General features: G+C 41.1%; 1 protein-coding gene and 1 long non-coding RNA gene across 4 annotated transcripts in view; one reads left to right on the forward strand and one right to left on the reverse strand.

Annotated features, from left to right (window-relative positions):
• The window catches only part of LOC120941163 (myosin-7), a 59,379-nt gene extending 39,726 nt beyond the window's left edge, over positions 1-19,653 (forward strand). Inside the window, exons 25-39 of the mRNA XM_040354450.1 lie at positions 289-379; positions 949-1,338; positions 2,503-2,629; positions 5,378-5,496; positions 5,613-5,809; positions 5,924-6,107; positions 6,196-6,361; positions 7,177-7,301; positions 7,853-8,161; positions 9,154-9,357; positions 9,610-9,735; positions 11,337-11,612; positions 14,591-14,686; positions 15,004-15,138; positions 19,544-19,653. Coding sequence (XP_040210384.1) covers positions 289-379; positions 949-1,338; positions 2,503-2,629; positions 5,378-5,496; positions 5,613-5,809; positions 5,924-6,107; positions 6,196-6,361; positions 7,177-7,301; positions 7,853-8,161; positions 9,154-9,357; positions 9,610-9,735; positions 11,337-11,612; positions 14,591-14,686; positions 15,004-15,138; positions 19,544-19,561 — 2,563 coding nt within the window. The 3' untranslated portion in view covers positions 19,562-19,653. The remainder of the gene's footprint in view (positions 1-288; positions 380-948; positions 1,339-2,502; positions 2,630-5,377; positions 5,497-5,612; positions 5,810-5,923; positions 6,108-6,195; positions 6,362-7,176; positions 7,302-7,852; positions 8,162-9,153; positions 9,358-9,609; positions 9,736-11,336; positions 11,613-14,590; positions 14,687-15,003; positions 15,139-19,543) is intronic.
• LOC120941170 overlaps positions 1-22,145 on the reverse strand; it is a 95,381-nt gene that overhangs the window by 44,046 nt on the left and 29,190 nt on the right. For all 3 annotated transcript variants that reach the window (XR_005749528.1, XR_005749529.1, XR_005749524.1), the window contains exons 4-5: positions 20,947-21,010; positions 12,788-12,866 (exon numbers count right to left, since the gene is read on the reverse strand). This is a non-coding gene — a long non-coding RNA (uncharacterized LOC120941170). The remainder of the gene's footprint in view (positions 1-12,787; positions 12,867-20,946; positions 21,011-22,145) is intronic.

Here is a 22,145-nt window from a genome sequence, read left to right on the forward strand (position 1 = left end):
TTTGATTTCCAATGTTTGGCTCCCATAGACTTCAATGGAGTTCGCTGTTCGGGGCAGAACTTTTCCCCATTTGGGAGTTCTGCTACAAACCAAACAGGGGTGTGTTGGGCCCATCTCTAGTGTAAAATAATAAAAATGATTCACTGTAATGTTTTGGAGCAAGGATTGTTTGGACCCCCCCTCCAAAAAATATACCACCAGCTACCACTGATGTGCATTTATTTTAAACTATAACTGCACTCTTGTGTTCTGAATGGGACTTGCAAATTTTTTTTTTACATATTCCAGAAAGGATTTTGAAATCAGCCAACTTAATACAAGAGTTGAAGATGAACAGAATGTATCTATTCAGCTCCAGAAGAAGATGAAAGAGCTTCAGGTAGGTAGTAATTCTAATAGTAGCATCAGATTGGGGGGAACAAATTGGACAATTAAACATTTTTCCTTTGTTTTGAAACTATCCTGTCTTAGTCTGGTAATGCTGTGTTATGCCGCGAATGGTTTTTCCGACAGAATTCCGCTCAAGCTTGGTTTGCATACACTTGGTCACACAAAAGTTCTCTGAACTTTTGACCGTCAAGAATGCGGTGACGTACAACACTACGACAAGCCGAGAAAATTAAGTTCAATGCTTCCAGAATGTGTTGAATTGTTTCGGAGCATGCGTCGGAATTTTGCGCGTTGAAATTTCTACAGACGATCGGAATTTCCGATCGGAATTTTTCCCATCTAAAAAATTGAGAACCTGCTCTTTTGCTGGCAGGAATTCCGACAGCAAAAGTCAGATGGAGCATACACACAATCGGAATTCCCGACAAGCTCCCATCAGACTTTTTCTGTTGGGAATTCCGACCGTGTGTACGGGGCATAGGAATAATAAATCAATTTGTATGTATCTAATCATCATGTTGAGGTAAAATATTTAATATTTGAACTCATTTCATTCAGGCCCGTATTGAAGAGTTGGAGGAGGAATTGGAAGCAGAAAGAACAGCTCGAGCAAAGATAGAAAAGCTTCGCTCTGATCTATCAAGAGAGCTGGAAGAGATCAGTGAGCGTTTAGAAGAAGCTGGGGGAGCCACTACAGTGCAACTGGAGCTCAACAAGAAGAGGGAGGCTGAGTTCCTTAAACTGCGGAGGGATCTGGAAGAGTCCACACTGCAATCAGAGGCTATTGCTGCTACCTTACGGAAGAAACATGCCGATTCTGTGGCAGAGCTCGGTGAGCAGATAGACAACCTACAGAGAGTCAAACAGAAACTGGAAAAGGAGAAGAGTGAATTTAAACTGGAACTGGATGATGTCACATCCAACATGGAGCATGTGCTGAAAGCAAAGGTCAGAAATCAACTAAGAAGCACTCCTATGTGGTTCAGTCATAGTAATCTAAATTTAAGCTGTCATTTTACTCACTAGGATATCCAACAATGATATAAGAAAGGGTTTATTTAATAAAGGCAAATAGACTGCACAATTTGCAAGATAATATACATTTTTCAAGGGAATTTTTTCTTAGCTTAGCAGATGATGTGAAGCTCTGATGATTTCTAGTAATGTGTAGGGTTTTTTTTTTCTTAGATTTTTTTTGCATGTGATTAGGGAATTATCAACACAATTAATAGGATGAGTAAATACTGCTATCTACCTGACAAATAAACCCCAGTTTACACTCTCTTAAAGTCAAATAAGTCAATACTAGTCTGTATGAAGATGTAGATTCTGGATTGGGTGCAGTTGCACATTATAGAAATATCTCACTGTTTTTAGCCCTTTAATGAGAGTGTATTGAGGCTGCCATTACTTACATCTCTTTCTGAAGAATGGTAGTTGACTGTCTGTTTTTTATAATATTTTAAAAGATAAGTTTGGGGTTAACAAAAAAACAAACACACATAATCACTTCTATGCTGCAGCATAGATGTTGGTGTGATGTCTCATGGCAGCTCCAACCCCAAGCATTGAATGATCAGATGACTGCTGATCGCTTGATTTTCAGTCTGCCCCTCAAGTGCCAACTGGACCGCTGGGCTAGGAAGGGGGCAGGCGCAGATGGCTCTCAGCCACGCAGTGAGAGGCAGAGCCAGCTGTCAATCAGGCAGCTGGGTGGATTCTGACCGATCCCGGTCCGGGAGTGGCTCTGCCATGTCAGCTGATAGTGAACTGAGCACACTATCAGGTGATTCTGGGTCACAGGAGCAAAAGTAGGTGAACTTCTGTGATCCACAGGGAAAGTATAACCAAAGAAGATTTGGCCATTCTTCTCTTTTAAGTCATAGAAGTATGAAAAGAAAATGTTCTGCATGCCAACATGTAGTTATTTTTCTATTGACAGAGAGATGCTGTAAGGTACTGTAATACTTTATAAACATGTTCACTGCAGTAGATGCCGTTAGTTCAACAAGTTATGGCTTTGAAGCTATTATATATATATCATCATTTTATTTCTCTATGTAGCACACTACCTTCAATTTTTATGTTTTGAAATGAAATTTCTCTTGGCAGGCTAACTTAGAGAAGTTATGCCGTACATTAGAGGATCACGTCAGTGAGCATCGGACTAAGGCTGAGGAATCCCAGAGAACTGTTAATGAGCTGTCCACCCTGCGTGCCAAACTGCAGACTGAAAACGGTATTATCTTTGTTTCATAACTGGAAATGCTATTACCTCTTAATAATTTACCACTTTAGAAAAAAAAGGGAAATTTTCACTATTATTATTATTACAAGTTCAAATATTAGTAAAGAAACACAGTGATAGCATTACACACACCATTTACAGCTAGTAAGACAATAGGAGTTAGTAGTGTTTGTGTGTGTTGAAGCAAACCTGTGCCCAGGATAAGACGGTAAACTCTGACTCGCAGCAGGCACGGCTAAGAGCATAGATAAAAAGAGATGTATGTGATGCAAGGAGCGGCATGTGTACACTAATATTATAGTGAGAACAGCAGAAAGTTCATAAAGCCAAAATGGAACTTACAGGGTGACTTCCCTCTTCAAAACACTTGATACAGTACCTCTGGAGTGACTGAAGTATCTCTGAGTGAACAGATAAAGAGAACAGGAGGGCATTATCTAGTATGTTACATATTTCTTATGGCAAAAGACAATTGCCAATTCACATTTAACAGTTAAAAACTGTCTCATCAACAAAGTTAGGCCTCTAGTGGACAACCTCGGTACAGCAGAGCACCCGCTGACATCACATCCGGGTCCCTCTGCATACCACGGAGCCCTCAGCCATCTTCCTGCTTCCTCCATCCAAGCTTTCACCCAGACCGACATCTGAACTGCTCAGGCTGCAAGTTTTTGAATAAGGCTCCCTATCCCATAAGCATGAGCCAACCACCAACTGAGAGTATACCTAAAGTGAAATTTTTCTTCTTCATAAATGAGTTGCTCATTTACATTCATGTACCAGTCCTACATATTGCTGTACTTAGTCTGGCAGCCCCTGGTGTGTTTTCTCTGGCCTTCAGGTCTATTCCCCCTACCTACCCAGTGTATCTTCTCCGGATTAAGGTACCCTACTGTGCTGAGGTTGTCCACCAAAGGTATTACTTTGTTAATGAGCCAATTGATGAGCACATTTTTAACTGCTAAATGTTATTTTATAATTGTCTTTTTGATCACGCCCTCCTTCTAGATTATACTGTGATGTACAAATAGTACAAACCATTATCTTCACCTGTTCTGACCACCCACCCTTTCCTCTTAGGCCTCGTACACACGACCGAGTTTCTCGGCAAAAACCAGCAAGAAACTTGCTGGGAGATATTTTTTTGCCAAGGAAACCGGTCGTGTGTACATTTTCGTCGAGGAAACTGTCGAGAAACTCGACGAGCCAAAAAGAGAGCAAGTTCTCTATTTCCTCGACGGGAGTCTCAAATTGGCTCGTCGAGTTCCTGGTCGGGCTGGTTTCCGACGAGAAACTCGAGCGTGTGTACGCTAAGAAACCCGCACTTGCTCAGAATAAAGTATGAGACGGGAGTAAAAGTAGCATTTGTAATGGAGATAACACATTTTTCATGCTGTAACAGACTGAAAAGTGCAAATCGTCTCTTAACAAACTTTTACTTAACACGCAAACACATGAGATTAGCAAAACCAGCCCCAAGAGTTTAGCCAGTGGAATCAAACTTCCCCTGCCGTTGTATGTGTTGTATGTCACCGCGTTTGAGAATGAGGAGATTTTGTCTTGACAGTGTGTACGCAAAGCAAGCTTGTCGAGTTCCTTGACAAGCCTAACAAGGAACTCGACGAGGAAAACGATGTGTTTCGCCTGTCGAATTCCTCGGTCGTGTGTACGAGGCTTCACACCTTGCTATATGGTGTCTTCTTTAACCTCCCTGGCGGTATGATTCTGTCTGGAATTATGTACCAAAAGCGGTACAATTATTTTGCAAGGAAATTTGGCGTTTTATACTGTAGGCCTGTAATTTTTAGAAATAACTCACTTAAATCTGACCAAGCAAGAGTCTTGTAGGCATCCCGGGTATGATTTTTTTTTTAAAACAAAATTATAAATTATAATATAATAAATAATTATAAATAATTATAACAAATAATAATATAATTATAATAAAAATTATTCAATAATGTAATCAACTCAAAATCACTGAAATTTGCTCAGTTGCAGAATTGTCGCTGTCATTATTTTTTTTTTTATGACGAATTTCCCCACAAATCGCTATCGCACATTTCTGCAAGTGATTATAATTTATTATCGCTGTTTTCTAGCTGATCTAAAACCATTTTTGACATAAAGGGACACTTTTGGACAATCTACAGTTTTCAGGCAGAAAGAACAGTTTTTATTATATAAAAGTACATGCAGGGCGCTGGGCAGACCACTAGGGACAAGGGGGGTGTGTATTTTTTACATACAGTACTGTAATCTATAAGATTACAGTATACTGTATGTAAAGTGTTAGTTTACTTTTTTGAATTTGGCGCCGTTCTCCGCCCCCGTGCGTCGTAACGTCGCAGGGAACGGAGATCGGCGGCACACGGGGACACTGTGAATCCAGCGAGGAGGTCCCGCTCGCTCACACAGCGGGGTGGCATCGCTGGATCCAGGGACAAGGTAAGTAACTTGCCTGTGGATCCAGCAAAAAAGGTAAGCCGCGCCGCTGCACACTCTGCACGTCCACCCCGAGCGTGACTCGGGGATACCGATCTTATCATTGAAAACCAACCCCGAGTCACGCTCGGGTTTACCGCCAAGGGGGTTAATCAATAGTATGTTGAATGTTTGAGAGTTTTGTTATATTATTTATTATATGGACAATATTGGTTTAAATTGCTTGCAAAATTTTAAATATTTCTCCAACAGTAAGCATATTAATTTTTAAAATCAATATTATCCTTTTTATAGGTGAGCTATCACGTAGGCTGGATGAAAAAGAGTCACTTGTGTCTCAGATGACTCGTGGCAAGCAGACTTACACTCAGCAGTTGGATGATCTCAAGAGGCAGCTGGAAGAGGAGACCAAGGTACATGTAGCAAACAAACAAACAGTAGCAACAGCGTATAAGAGTCACAATACAAAATTTTCACAAAATTGTGATATCTTCATAAATTTAACTCAATCTGCCTAAATTACCATCAGGCCAAAAATGCCCTAGCACATGCCCTGCAGTCTGCCCGTCATGATAGTGATCTCCTACGGGAACAGTTTGAAGAAGAACAAGAGGCTAAGGCAGAACTTCAAAGAGCTCTGTCTAAAGCAAACTCAGAGGTAGCCCAGTGGAGAACCAAGTACGAGACAGATGCCATCCAAAGGACAGAAGAACTGGAGGAAGCAAAGTAAGACTGACATAATTAAATGTGTCTACAGAGATTGATATTCCGGAAGAAACATTTGTGTTACATATAAACCTTTCCTTTATAATTTATTACATTGCTCCTGACATTTTTCAGGAAGAAACTGGCACAGAGATTGCAGGATGCAGAAGAAGCTGTAGAAGCTGCTAATGCTAAGTGTTCCTCTCTGGAAAAAACGAAACACCGTTTGCAAAATGAAATTGAGGATCTGATGGTTGATTTGGAAAGGTCAAATGCTGCAGCTGCTGCAATGGACAAGAAGCAAAGGAATTTTGACAAGGTACAGTAATCATAGGAGGAATATTGTAGCAAATTCTCCATAATGACCATGAAGATTGAATTAATACTCACTATAATTTTGTACTTAGGTTCTAGCTGAGTGGAAGCAGAAATTTGAGGAATCCCAGACAGAGCTGGAGACATCCCAGAAAGAAGCTCGGTCTCTGAGCACTGAACTATTTAAGCTAAAGAATGCCTATGAGGAATCTTTAGACCATTTGGAGACTTTCAAAAGAGAGAATAAAAATCTTCAGGGTGAGAAAATATGAATAGTACACATATCAGAATGCAAACAGCAGAGTTTCCCGCTTACGGTATATTCAGGCTTTTTTTTTCTCAGAAAATAGGTGCAGGAACTCAACCATAACCCCCTCACACACACACACCCTCCAAACGAAATCAAATAGTGGGTATGGTGAAATAATACTAATAGAGGGAGGGTCTTAAAGGGGCATTAAATACCAGGAGTGCATTACATATAGAGTGCAGAGTTCAGTAGGGTAACACACAAAGTGCAGAGTTTAGGGTTGCGCTACATACATAGTGCAGAATTCAGGGGTGCGCTACACACAGAGTGCAGAGCCTTCTTCCACAGCTGCTTACTTTTGCATCCTCCATCCACATCTCACCTTCACCTCTCTTCTTCCCTAGTACCTCCCCGCACACTATAGCTAGCTCTGCCTCGCTCATTTTTAGGGAGATCCTCCAGTGGGGGAGTCAGCATCTGCACTGCACCCCAGGCACCTACATCTCACAGGTCCCTATCCTGCACTCAGTGGGAGTCTCTCAGGAGATCAGATCTATTGGAGCTGTTGTAGACAAGCTTCTGTGTTTTCAAGTGATAGTGGTGTCCAGGGAGAGAAGGGCCTCAGCCAAAGGTGGTTGAACTAAGTTCCACCAAGTTCCAGCTGAAAAAAAGCCCTGGGTATATTAGACATTAATTCGTATTTAGTCAAAACTAAGAAAGAAATTCATAGATGTTCCACATTAAAAAAGCATTTCTAGTAGCCTAGTGCTGGACATTTGGGCTATCAAGGCATTGATTTGAAATGTTTTATTTTGTAACACAGAGGAAATCTCAGACCTCACAGAACAGCTGGGAGAGAGTGTGAAGAGCATTCATGAGCTGGAGAAGACACGAAAGCAACTGGAACAGGAGAAGATGGAGATACATTCTGCTCTAGAGGAAGCTGAGGTGAGTTGACACAACTGGACCATCTTTACTAAAGATGGCTGCAGACATTAGCATATGTTAGTCTTCACAGTTGGGTCAGAGAATGTTTATATTTGTGTGGGCCCCTCTTTGCCAGTGTGCCTTACCTGGACCTACTTGGAGTAAAACCCGTTAACTGAAATTGGTTTTTTTTCAGTTGGGTCAGAAAATGTTTATATTTGTGTTGGCCCCTCTCCGGCCAGTGTGCTTTACTTGGACCTACATGGGGTAAAACCCATTGACTAGGGTGGATTTTTGCAGCAGATCACTATAGTTGCCTGGTGCTTGCAGTCCCTTTCCTTTTTCCTTTCTAGTTTTACAACACCTCACTAAATGATAGCGGTAATAATTCAAATTTCTTCTTAAATCTCCATGCTTACTTACAAAATTGCTGAAAGATTAAAATGGGTACAAAGCAATCAGCTCTTCAATTGCAAGCAACATTTAAATGCAGCTTCAGTGGATATATTTTTTGCTAATGTTTTTAGCACTGCTGTGTTTGATTAGTCATTGTTTCTTGAAATCCTTCACAGGCCTCCCTTGAACATGAGGAAGGGAAGATTCTCCGTGCCCAGTTGGAGCTGCACCAAGTCAAGGCAGACTTAGAGCGCAAGTTGGCTGAAAAAGATGAAGAAATAGAGCAGGCCAAAAGAAACCATCAAAGAGTGGTGGACTCACTGCAGACATCACTAGAGGCTGAAACTAGGAGCCGTAATGAGGCCTTAAGGATCAAGAAGAAGATGGAAGGAGATTTAAATGAGATGGAGGTCCAGCTAAACCAGGCTAATCGTCAGGCAGTTGAAGCACAAAAACAAGTAAAGAATCTCCAAAGCTACCTAAAGGTAATAACAAAAGTTTTATCAGGTGGATACCTAAACTTTTCACGCTCACTAATGAAAATCTAGAAAAATACTATCAATGATAGTCAAGTGTGTTTTTTTTTTCCGAATATGGAAATTACATATTGATTGCGCATATAATTATATTGATTTCTGGATATGCACCTTCTCCTCTGCCAGTTTTTATAACTACCTAAGGATTTTGAAATTAAGTAATATTTGAAGCTAATTATCAGTAGCAGAAAGAAGAAATGTTCTGATAGAAAATGTTTGCGTAAAATATTATAAAAACCATCATTTTGGTACAATAGAATGTAAAAGGTTACAATCTGAAAAGTAAACCAGGCAATTTGTGCTTGCCTCAGCACACCACAACCTGTCATGAGCTGATATGTAAATACCATTTTGAAGCAGGAATGTTGATGGCTAGGCAGCTCTTTTCGCCGCTCCTTCCTCAGGCCTGGTTCACACCTATGCATTTTTCAGTGCTTATTCTGTTTTGCAGAAATGCACTACAGTCAATTTAACATGGTTTCCTGTGGGTAATGTTCACATCTCTGCGTTTTCCACCGGTGCGTTTTTTTGAAAAGGGTCAGTGACTGTTTTTCCCACAGCAGGTTGTGTTTTTGGTTCCATAGTCTTCAATAGAAACACAGAGGAAACGCATCAAAAATGTGCCAAAAATGCAAAACGCACCAGGAAAATGCTTTAACCGCAACCTGCATAGGTGTGGACCAGGCCTCACTATTAGTAATTAAATGTGAGTAGTAATTAGATGTGATAAATAGTATACAACAGAGATATGAAGAAAAATGTCTACTTCTTAACGAAGCTTAGTGGGTTTTGTGGGTGCTCTAGAGGACATTGAAAGATACTGTACATGCAAGATTCTGAAGGTTCCTACTTTACATTCCTCTATGAAGCTTTATATACTTTATTGAATGGAAAGGGTGGCTTTAAACTATTGTTTTTTTTTTGTGTTTGTAATGGTACAGGACTCTCAAATCCAACTGGATGATGCATTAAGAGCCAATGAAGACTTGAAGGAGAACATTGCAATTGTAGAGAGGAGAAACACATTACTCCAGGCAGAGCTGGAGGAACTGCGGTCTCTGGTGGAACAGACTGAAAGAGCACGAAAGCTTGCAGAACAGGAACTCATAGAGACCAGTGAAAGAGTACAGCTCCTCCATTCACAGGTCAGGTGGCTACAGTAGTTCCTTTGCTCAAAGTAAGGGTCATTTTTTTGAATAGAGTGACCTATAAATTACTCTTTGTTCCATATTTAGATGCACAGTTGTTTCTATAAATGGAATGTTCCATGCCCTTTGTCCTCCTAACAATAGTTTGACCAAAGGCTCTCCTGATATTTAGAAAATGCAGCTTCTCATTTCATTGTTGCCATCTATGTGACTTCAAGTGTCTAATTATATCTTTACTGTTTGACACAGAACACCAGTCTGATCAATCAGAAGAAGAAGATGGAATCTGACTTGTCTCAGCTGCAAACAGAAGTGGAGGAATCAGTGCAGGAGTGCCGTAATGCAGAAGAGAAGGCGAAGAAAGCTATTACAGATGTGTGTACTTTGGATTAATGTAGTTGAGTGCACATGTGTGTATGTACATATACTTGTAGAGACAATAATGCTGCATATACACGCTCGGAATTTCCGACAACAAATGTTCGATGGGAGCTTGTTGTCGGAAATTCCGACCGTGTAGGCTCCATCGGACATTTTCTGTAGGAATTTCCGCCAACAAAACTTTGAGAGCTGGTTCTCAAATTTTCTGACAACAAAATCCGTTCTCGTAAATTTTGATCGCGTGTAGACACACATGCTCTGAATCAAGTATGAGACAAATGCGCTTGGTCTGGTAAAACTAGAGTTTGTAATGGAGATAGCACATTCGTCACGCTGTAACGGATTGAAAAGCACGAGGCTGAAAAGCGTCTCTCACCAAACTTCTACTAACACGACTGGTATTGAACTTCCCTTTAATAGTGCCATCGTAGTGTTGTACGTGACCGCATTCTTGGCATTCGGAATTTCCGACAACATTTGTGGAACCGTGTGTATGCAAGCCAATTTTTAGCCAACATCCATCGGGAAAAAAAATCCACGGTTTTGTTGTTGGAATGTCCGATCGTCTGTATGCGGCATAAGACTACTGTAAAATTATATACAGTGGGGATCGAAAGTTTGGGCACCCCAGGTAAAAATTTGTATTAATGTGCATAATGAAGCCAAGGAAAGATGGAAAAATCTCCAAAAGGCATCAAATTTACAGATTAGACATTCTTATAATATGTCAAAAAAAGTTAGATTTTATTTCCATCATTTACACTTTCAAAATTACAGAAAACAAAAAAATGGCGTCTGCAAAAGTTTGGGCACCCTGCAGAGTTAAAGGGGAGTTCCACCCACAATTTCACTTTTTAAATATAAATACCCCTGTAATACACAAGCTTAATGTATTCTAGTAAAGTTAGTCTGTAAACTAAGGTCCGTTTTGTTAGGTTGTTACAGCATTTAGATAATCTAGAAATATACCGTGGCCATCTTAAGTGTGGGCATCATGAAGCCAGACTGTATGACTTCCTGGATTTCAGCTTAGCACATGCTCAGTGCACAAGCAATGTAATAGGTTTCAGTCAGGTTTGCAAGGACTACTGGGTAACATGATGCCTATCCCAGAAACCCTTGCAAATAGCCTAGGCAAATAAGGAGGAGGAAGTAATGAAGGACTACAAAATAAAGGTATTTACAAGCAACAAATTAAATAAAAATTGTCCATTCTGAACACTATGAGATTAGAGCATGCAGCACAGACAAACATAAAAAAATGGGTGGAACTCCACTTTAATATCTTGTACTGCCCCCTTTGGCAAGTATCACAGCTTGTAAACGCTTTTTTTAGCCAACCAAGAGTCTTTCAATTCTTGTTTGAGGTATCTTTGCCCATTATTCCTTATAAAAGTCTTCCAGTTCTTTGAGATTTCTGGGCTGTCTGTCACGCACTGCTCCATCTTTCCTTGGCTTCGTTATGCACAATAATAAAAATTTTTACCTGGGGTGCCCAAACTTTCGATCCTCACGCGTGATCCTCATGATCACGCTTTAACATAAACTTGCCTAAATCTGTATATTATATTGTACATAAAATTATTTCATTACAGGCTGCTATGATGGCAGAAGAGCTAAAGAAAGAGCAGGACACAAGTGCCCACCTCGAGAGGATGAAGAAGAACATGGAGCAAACAATCAAAGATCTCCAGCAACGTCTGGACGAGGCTGAGCAAATTGCAATGAAAGGTGGTAAGAAGCAGTTGCAGAAGCTGGAGGCTCGAGTTCGGGAACTGGACAATGAGCTGGAAGCTGAACAGAAACGCAATGCTGAGTCTGTGAAGGGCATGAGGAAGTACGAGAGGAGAAATAAAGAACTCACCTATCAGGTGCAGAACACATGAACAAAATTTAGTATAATAATGTTCAATGTTAAAGTAGTTTTAAACCCAAAAGCAAACATTTATTGCATTGCAACTTACCAATTCTTGGATGTGACAGCTGTATTCGTTTTTTTTTAAGGTATTATTTTTTCATCAACCAGTAAAAACAAACTCTCTTGCAGTTACAGGGATGAGATGAAACCCTTTAACACAGACAGGGGTGATTACAATCAGATTGTATTTAATTTTTTTCATGTGAAATGTTCCAAAAAGAAAAAAAAATGTTTTCTGTAACTGCTTATAACGTGTTAGCTGGAGTTTGGCTTTGCTTTGTTAGTGTACTTAAATCTGCTAGTATAGCCAACACTCCCCCTCCCCCTCCAGACTGACACTGTTGCTGTCTAAATCTGCCCCTTGTGCTCATTCCTCCAGAGTGGAGGCCTTCTAATACAGGGTGTGTGTTACTGGCCAGATCAACAGGTGAAAAAAGAGGGAAGCAAAACTAAAAAAAGAAAAAAAAAGCAGCCACCACACCTAATGATTGGCAAGCTGCAATATCTAAAAAAAAGGGCTATGGGTTTAATATCGCTTTAAAACAAAACAAATATTGACTTGAATAATATTCTCCAGTCAACACTGAAGGCCAGATATTACTAATTCCCCCCGTTATAAGATCCTTGCTATCTGTCACATGGAAAATAGATAACATATAGCATCTTAGAATCATTTAAAGTCAAATTGAAGCTTTTTTATTTTTAAGCCAAGAATATGGCACGTGTGTGCTTACAACTCTTAAAGCTGCCCTGGGTTTACAGTACACCGGAGAGCTGGACTGCTGCTCTCATACAGTGTGTGCTAGTCTAACATTCCTCCTGCTTAGTGATCTTATTGCATATGATCACTGAATAATTCCTAGATAGCAAAGCAGTTCACTAATTGAACTAGGTCTTTATTTGTGGTTAACACGTTCAAGCTTTTTCAAAGACTGTATCTATGTGCATTGTGCATCGGAGAGCCGTAAATTTGATAGTGACTTAGAACTGGACCAATTTTTGAAACCTGGATCCATACTGCCCTTACGTTTTTTCCCTACATCTTCCTTCATCCATATCTTGTGTATGTAAACTTTTTTTGATAAGATACAGACTTACTGTATGTATAGTGCAGCACAGGCTACCTACCTGGTTCAACCATATGACAGACAACCAATTATTGGACAAACTGATGTATTAGAAGAGGATTGAAGAAAGAAGGACTTTCCTGTGGGGACAAAAGTGTGTGTTTCCATGAAAAGCTCTCATGTTTGTACAAAGAAGTTTTAATAACTCACAAAGTATTATAGAGTCAAATCATTTACATTTGGTATTTTGGTATAGGGTGGAGAGCTCTTGGGGGCTACTATGTACTATGATTGGTAAGATCTATTTGCTTAACCTCTTAACTCTGCACACTGTGACTATTATGAGGGGGTTACACTCCCCTGCTAAAATTTTATATTATGGGGAAGGCAAAATAAGGTTCTGGGAGGTGGGTAAGATAGGTTAAAATTCCCATTGAGACGGGTTAAAATTGCACATTTCTCACAGACCTGGCTCTAGGGCCTCTGCCACAGGCCTATTACTTAAGCGAGCTAAATTAATGGATGGAGCGAATCCTCCCAGGAGATTTTAGCATAGGTCACCGGATGACAGCAAAGTGTACCTGTCAGCATCCCGGTCACCAGATTCCCGATGGTTCGTTCAAGCCCTGTTGGATAACCTGCCTCCGGGTTCTCCTCAAGCTGACCCCACCAATCGAGCGGCACCCAGCCTGGGATATTGTCAGTAATGTGGGGGACCCAGCAAGTCACTGGGGCCCCTCTCAGCAACATGGAGCTCCGCGTAGCATTTGACCCCGGCCTGGAAGGCCATCGCCGGGGTCTGTTGGATGCGCGCACCCTAAAGGTGGATGCCGCACCTGGAACCCGCGGGAAGAACCAATAAAGATGGCGTCTGCCATAGATATACCCTTCCCCAGCATGCTCCGCGAGGGAAAACTCCTCTAATTGGCTGCTGGTGAAAAGTGGCTCTGCCAGAACCCCTCTAGCGCCACCTGTCGCCCAGGGGTGGAAACAACACCCCTGGAGCGCAGACTGACCTGCAGGACAGTTCAGGAATGACAGCAGCCCAAATTTGACAAATCGTGAATGGGAGCAAAATAACTCTCCCATTCCCCACTAACTTTAGCGTAGTGCCCATACTGAAAGTAAGGGGGCGCTACATAGAGATATATAAGAATCCAGGGGCAGATTAAGCCCACCATATTTGCATGTCAGTAAAATATCACTTTTGGGTTGACTGGTCCATTAACCATATTTTTTGCTTGTTAGCCATATTTTCACCTAGTGTAGTGGGTGGAAGAAAAATTCAGAGATAATAAGATATCTCTTCCACCCAGTCAACTGCCTATCTACAGCCAAACTTAGGTACAAAACGTACTTAGCCTGGTAGTGTTTATAATGTACTATTTCATACCTCCCAACATTTTGAGATGGGAATGAGGGACACCTACTAACAAATGTATGTAGGCATAGAACACGCCCCCTACTACACACCCTTAAAGGAGAATTAACCAAAGAAAAGGTTAATTCAATCCATAACGACTTTTTTTTACCACTGCTATTCCTTTATATTGGCTTTTAAAATGTACAAATGCAGCAATTTAGAAATTGGATGAAAGATTTAGCACTGGGAAACACTTTTTGAAAGATAAAAAGTGCATTTTATATACAACTATATAAATCAGACCAAAAACATGAGGGGGGAAGAGGGACAGAGGGACACTGCTCCAAATCAGGGACAGTCCCTCGTAATCAGGGACAATTGGGAGCTATGCTATTTTAACTACAGTTTTAATACAACAGTGACAGTACTTGTGCTTCTTTTTGCCACTCCTACAGTATAATATTTACCACCATTCTCTTTGAAATTTTCATTCTTTGCCAGACCGAAGAGGACAGAAAGAACTTAGCTCGTCTTCAGGACCTGGTTGACAAGTTACAGCTTAAAGTGAAGGCATATAAGAGACAGGCAGAGGAGGCTGTAAGTATCTTGGCTTAGTTGGCTTTTCTTTCATAAATTATTTTGAAGGAATATATGCATGGAATCCCCAAAAGATACAGTTTTTTTTTTAAATACGCTTTTGTATGTTTTCGGAAAATGTTTTACTTTCTTCAGTCAGACACTTCATATTCATACATGGTTATTTTCGTGAGCAGTGAAGTTCTGTTACCTATGTCTTTTTAAGGTGATATCAAATGTTAACATTGCATATAAGCCATTTAAACGTTGTATTTTTTGTTAAGTCTTTCCTCCATAGAAAACGCAATTTTTTTCCTTGCTTTTTTTTTAATCTGTAGGAGGAGCAAGCCAATTCAAACCTTTTAAAGTTTCGTAAGGTTCAGCATGAGCTGGATGAGGCTGAAGAGCGAGCAGATATTGCAGAGTCTCAAGTGAACAAAATAAGGGCCAAGAGCAGAGATGTCAGCACCAAGGTTAGTGCTCCTGAGGGACAATGTGGGCTGAGAGTAATAAGGGGCAGGAGGAGAAAGGTGTAAGAATCATGCAAAAACTGTTAATCAGAAGACAATACTTGTGCTTTATTATATTACATAGGAAATATCCTGCGTTATCAGCATGCTAGAGAGCCAGTATTTTTCTCACAGTGTATCAGTCTGGGTCTTTAGTGGCTAGCTTACACTTGCTTCCAGGCCCGTCGTGACAAGGCAAGCAAACCAAGCAATTGCTTGGGGCCCCAAGCTAGCCTGGGGCCCCAAGCAGGGCCCTTGCCGCGCTTCCTATAAATGCTGCAGCCGGCTAAGCGCTCTATAGAGAGCCTGAGGCAGCTGCAGCACTGCTGCCTCTCTCGTCACTTCTTCCCCTTCCCTGTAGTGTGGCCGAGCTCCTTCCTCCTGTCAGTCCGGCCGGGTACCGCGCGGTACAGGAGATTCAGTTTCCTGTTCCCGGCCGGACTAACAGGAAGTGCACACTGAGTGCTTGCTTCCTTTCAGTCCGGCCGGGAACAGGAAACTGAATCTCCTGCCGCGTGGTATGGTAGGGAGGGGGGTAAAAAGAACATAGGGAGGGAGGGGGTGAGTAAAAAAAACATGGGGGGGAGTAAAAAGAACATAGGGAGGGGAGTAAGAAGGACACAGGGAGGGGGAGGGGGGAGTAAGAAGGACACAGGGAGGGATGGAGGGGGGGGGTAAAAAAAACATGGGGGGGAGTAAAAAAAACATAGGGAGAGGGGATTAGGGGGCCTCCATGTCCATTTTGCTTGGGGCCCCCAAATTCCTTCAAACGGCCCTGCTTGATTCAAAACATGGCTTCAGACACATTTTATTAAAGCCCCTGTGACTAAATAAAATGGTTAGCTTAGGGCTCATTGCTTCAGCTTCAACACACATTAACGGCTAGTTTATACTTGCTTCAAAACAAGGCTTCGGACAGGCTTTATTAAAGATCTCTGAATGCTAGTCAAAGCCCCTATCAATAAATAAAAGGGTTAGCTTACAGTCCTGTTTACACCTTGCTTTTGCTTTGCTTAAAAAAATTATACCCCACTGAGCTTTAATGGGGCTTCAAAGCATCTTCAAAGCCTCCATAGAAGTCTATGGCAAAGTTGGCTTGAAGCCCCATCGAAGCCTCATTGAAGCCCCATGTAGCCTCATCAAAGCCTCACCAAAAGCTCATCAAAGCCTCATCAAAGCCCCACCGAAGGCTCATCAAAGCCTCATTGAAGCACCAAGCAAAAGCAAGGTGTAAACAGGACTGTAAGCTAGCCATTTTATTTAGTGACAGGTGATTTGACTGCCGTTCAGAGAGCTTTAACAAAGCGTGTCCGAAGCCATGTTTTTTTAAGCAAGTGTAAACTAGCCCTAACATTCCTTTTTGCACCTTGCGTTGCTGTGCTTTGCTTTGGCTTCACTCCAAAAATTTACCCTATGTAGCTTTAGTGGTGCTTCAAAGTGTCTTCAAATCCCCCATAGAAGTCTATGGCAAAGCTCACTTGAAGCACCTGCAGCTTTTGAGAGGCTTTAATTCAGCTTTAGCTTCGCTCTGTTTTGGAAAAATTGCAGGTATGAGATATCAGACACACACACAGGGCACCTGCCAAGCTTCAATAAAGCTTCAAAAGAGCATCACTAAAGCTTCACGGAAGCATCGTTGAAGCTTCACCGAACCATCACTGAAGCTTTATCGAAGCCCCCCTGAAGCATCAAAAACAAATCATAAAAGCATGATGAAGTCGTAGGCACTTTAATGTGTGTTAAAGCCGAAGCAAGTGTAAATGAGCCCTAACATTTCAACACACCCTTTCTGCCCAGTGTTCCAATAAGCAGTGCTTACACTCCCTGAGTAGCACTGTTCATTGGAGGGGTGGGAGAAGGATGTGTCAGAGCATTGTGTTTTGGGTTGAGCAGCAATCCGACTCTCTAACATGCTGCTGGCCCTGTGTAATTTAAATAGTTCTGTTAAAAAGTTAACAGGAGACCACAATTTTTAGGATTGATGCAGACTGTATACCAGTAATAGTGTAGGAAGCTTAATTTGAGCTTTAAAAAGGTATATTGAGTACTTCAGTTTATTACCTGCTTTGAAATACCAGCAGCTGAGTTCAGATTAGTTGCTGTGGGAAATTCAGACACCTTGTATGTCGCTTAAGCCCTGTACACACGATCGGATATGTGATGGAATCTAGTCCGATGGATTTTTTCGTTGGATATCCGATGAAGCTGACTTTCATCAGTCTTGCCTACACACCATCAGTCAAAAATCCGACCGTGTCCAACGCGGTGACGTAAAACACTACTACGTGCTGAGAAAAATGAAGTTCAATGCTTCGGAGCATGCGTCGACTTGATTCTGAGCATGCGTGGATTTTTGACCGATGGACTTCCACACAGACGATCGTCTTTTTCTATTGTTTTTTTATCCATAGGACAAATTTAAAACATGTTCTATTTTTTTTCACCGATGGAAAACAAACCGATGGGGCCCACACACGATCGGTTTGTCCGATGAAAACAGTTCATAGGTCTGTTTTCATCGGACAAACCAATCGTGTGTACAGGGCTTAAGTGTAACAACATATAATTTAATATAACATTTAATAGGTGCAAGTATTAATTAGAAAGACATGTTTAAAAAAAGGCAACAAAACCAACATAGACAAATTAAAGCGGAACTAAAGTCTGAAAAACCTTCTTTAATAGAATAAGTGAAAATTCTGTGAAAAGTTATGGCGCCAAAGAATAATGGATATAACCATAAGTGCAGCTGCCTCTTTTAAAAGTGGAATGAACCACCTTTTATGTGATCAAGTAGCAATGAAAGGGTATGGCGTTAAAGCGGAGCTCCACCCTAAAGTGGAACTTCCGCTCATCGGAACCCTTCGCCCCTCCGGTTTTACATTTGACACCTTTCAGGGGGGTGCAGATACCTGTCTAAAGACAGGTATTTGCACCCACTTCCGGCCACACAGTAGACTGCGTGCAGGACGTCAGATCCCGTCCCCTTCGTTGTGTTCTTGGGAAACACAGCAGGGACCAGTGAGCACGGCGCACACGACTCGCGCATGTGCCGTAAGGGAACCGGGCAGTGAAGCCGGAGCACTTCACTTCCTGGTTCCCTCACCGAGGGTGGCGGTGGGGGCAGCAGAGTGATGAGCGATCGCTCGTCCTCTGCTGCTGACGGCGCTGGACTCCAGGACAGGTAAGTGTGCTAATATTAAAAGTCAGCAGCTGCAGGCTTTTAATATATTTTTTTTCGGCGGACATCCGCTTTAATTCAAACACAAATAATGGTGATCATCAACATAAATAAAAAAAACTGTGATCATCAGCATAAATTTTACAGTCAAACTCACCAAATATTTATAGTAAATGCGCCTTGCAACAATACCAATCTCTTGAACAGCAGCGTATATGGAGGTGATGATCATTAGCCCCAGAGGCATCTTCTTACATTAATCCACCCTTACAGCTCAGGAGAAGCATATTGAAAATCATTGTGTGATATGTTTATTAAAAGTTAAATTCAAACAGGTCAATACAATAATGTGCACTTACATTTGCGGGTGCTCCCAGTGCTGTAAGTCAACCTTCCTGATGACGTGTTGATCACGAAATGCATTGAGGCTGCGCGTCCGCCTGTTTTGTTGTCACTTACGGCTTCCTGGTTCCTACCTCGGGTGCTTTGGAAAGCACGTCTCATCCTGGAGAGACGACTAGCTCACCTACTAAGCTGTAGATGTTGGTGCTGATTTACAGCACCCACAAAGGTAAGTGCGCATTTTTGTATTGACCTGTTTGAATGTAACCTTTAATAAATATTTGCACAATGATTTTCAAGATGCTTCTCCCGAGCTTTAATGGGGGATTAATGTAAGGAGATACCTCTGGGGCTAAGGATCATCCCCTCCATATACGCTTCTGTTAAAGAGATTGTTATTGTTGCAAGGAGCATTTACTGTAAATTTTTGGTGAGTTTGCATTTCTCACACACGGTTAGCGGTGGAGCACGGTTTAAAGGAATAACCTGTTTCTGCATCTTTCTTTCAAGCACGGTAATTGGATCATTCTGTGAAGATTCTTTGCTATTTATTATGGAACTGTCACATTATGGAATTTTTTGATTGTGGACTGTATAATATATGCTGATGATCACAGTTTTTTTTTTGTGCCCTTTTTGCTTTTTTCACAATAAAAACCTTTCTGATTTAAAAAAAAAACATACATTTTTTTTTTTTGCAGAAGAAACATTGCATGTCTCCTCTGCAATAAAAAGCCTACATGCTTGGATTCTTTAGTTCAGCTTTAAATATATTAGGATAGTAGGCATTTAGGGTAATCGCTGATGAATAAGCAAACTTATCTTGATTTTTTTTTTTCTTTTCAGAAAACTTTAAATGAATAAGACCGATGCACTAATCCACTTCTACATGATACAGAGTCCAAGACCCTGTATTCTGTGACCTGTCCTTATGTATAATAAAAAATTAAACCTGCCTTTTGCTGTACTTTCTTATTTTTAATTCACAATACTTGTTGCTTCGCTCTCTTTGAATTTTTTTTTACCCTGGGGAAAAAAATGTGCAAGGAAGATGTAAAAACATCTGCGTGTACTCATACGGAATATGGAAACTTCGGAACTTAAAGAAACAGACCTTTAGGATTGGGCTACAATTACTTCAGACCAAATGAATAGGATACTTGTTATCGCCTTTGACCTCTTCTCCTTTATCAATTTTTTTACTATTTTTTTTTAAGGGGCACAATGTTGGATCAGATCAGCAAATTTAAAATTTAGCTTAGAAAGTCAAGGCTTAACCTCCCTTCCCACCAACCTTGCTTCTTATGCCGCGTACACACGACCATCTAGAAAAAACAACTTTTTTTCAACCCGATTATTGTTAACCGGCCTTGCCTACACACGATCGTGAAAAAAAAAATGCTCTAGCAAAGCTCGGTGACGTACAACACGGGACTATAAAGGAGAAGTTCCGTTCGGATGGCACCACCCTTTGTGCTTTTGAGTCGGTTACAGCGTGACGAATGTGCTATCTCCATTACAAACGCTAGTTTTACCAGAACGAGCGCTCCCGTCTCATAACTTGCTTCTGATAATGCGCGTTTTTTTCACGCCGTTAAAGCCCACACACGACCATTTTTTACAACATTAAAAAATGACAACGTTAAAAACGACGTGAAAATTGTTATAAATTTGTAATGCCCATTTTTTACGTCGTGAAAAATGCTCTGGAGCCCACACACGATCGTTTTTAATGACATTTTAAAAAACGTCATTTTTTACATCCCTAAAAACGGTTGTGTGTACGCGGCATCACAGTTACTGCTTAGGTGAAAGGTAACAGGCCACCTCTTTCAAAGCAAACACACCCCATGTCTCATGTCTGTGAAGGCTCTCATTTATCCAAGTCATGGTATAGTTAGTTGTAGTTAGTCACATTTAATTAGTCTTGTTTAAGTGAGCCTTCTTTTGATTTATTAGATCAGTTTAGCTGCTTTTAAATAAGAACCACAGGAATAGGATCACTTTATTCATATACTTTAGGCCAGCTATGCTGAATAAGTTATGCATCTCCGTGAGGTCAATGGGGAATCCATAATTTACTGTTATACCCCTATGCCACATACAGGAAGCAGTGTCCCCTTCCAGAGGTTGCTCCAGCATCTTTTTGTCTGCTAAACAATAAAGTTGCTTGCTGTAAAGCCAAGTGTATAAGTGCCGAACACGGGAATGCAAGAAATTTTAAAGCCACATCTGACTTATTTGCTTACCTTGTCTGTTCTTTCTGATGTTATCATTTTCCCCCACAATAAAAGTTGTAATAGATTTTGTTACCTGGAATAGAGGAATAAAAAGTCAAATGAACTTAATAACATCCTCTTTACAAGGTTATTTCTGTCTGTATATTGAAATCCATGCCAATATCTGACTATAGTGCGGCATAAAGGGCGAATTGGCTTCTAGAAAGTGTGAATTGGCTTTTAGAACGTGAATAAGATCACAGTAGGAAGTGATGAAAAAATATTGTGTGTGTATATATATATATATATATATATATATATATATATATATATATATATATCTATATACACAGTATCTTACAAAATTCTAAAATTTTAGAAAATATTTAATTAAATCTTTTCATGTGACAACACAGAAGAAATTACACTTTACAATGTAAAGTAGTGTGTGTACAGCTTGTATAACAGCGCAAATTTGCTGTCCCCTGAAAATAACTCAACACACAGCCATTAATGTCTAAACCGCTGGCAAGAAAAGTGACTACACCCCTAAGTGAAAATGTCCAAATTGGGCCCAAAGTCTGTATTTTGTGTGGCCACCATTATTTTCCAGCGCTGCCTTAACTCTCTTGGACACGGAGTTCACCAGAGCTTCACAGGTTGCCACTGGAGTCCTCTTCCACTTCTCCATGACGACATCACGGAGCTGGTGGATGTTGGAGACCTTGCGCTCCTCCACCTTTCCGTTTAAGGATGCCCCACAGATGCTCAATAGGGTTTAGGTCTGGAGACATAGTTAGCCAGTCCATCACCTTTACCCTCAGTATTTTTAGCAAGGCAGTGGTCGTCTTGGAGGTGTGTTTAAGGTTGTTATCATATTGGAATACTGCCCTGTGGCCCAGTCTCGGAAGGGAGGGGATCATGCTCTGCTTTAGTATGTCACAGTACATGTTGGCATCCATGGTTCACTCAATAAACTGTGGCTCCACAGTGCCGGCAGCATTCATGCAGCCCTAGACTATGACACTTCCACCACCATGCTTGACTGTAGACACACTTGTCTTTGTACTCCTCACCTGGTTGCCACCACACACACTTGACACCATTTATGGGCTTTCTTGTGCATCATCTTTAGAAGAATCTTCCTTCTGGGACGACAGCCATGCAGACCAATTTGATGCAGTGTGCGGCATATGGTCTGAGCACTGACAGGCTGACCCCCCACCCCT

This window comes from Rana temporaria, chromosome 1, assembly GCF_905171775.1.
Source record: "Rana temporaria chromosome 1, aRanTem1.1, whole genome shotgun sequence".
NCBI lineage: Eukaryota > Metazoa > Chordata > Amphibia > Anura > Ranidae > Rana > Rana temporaria.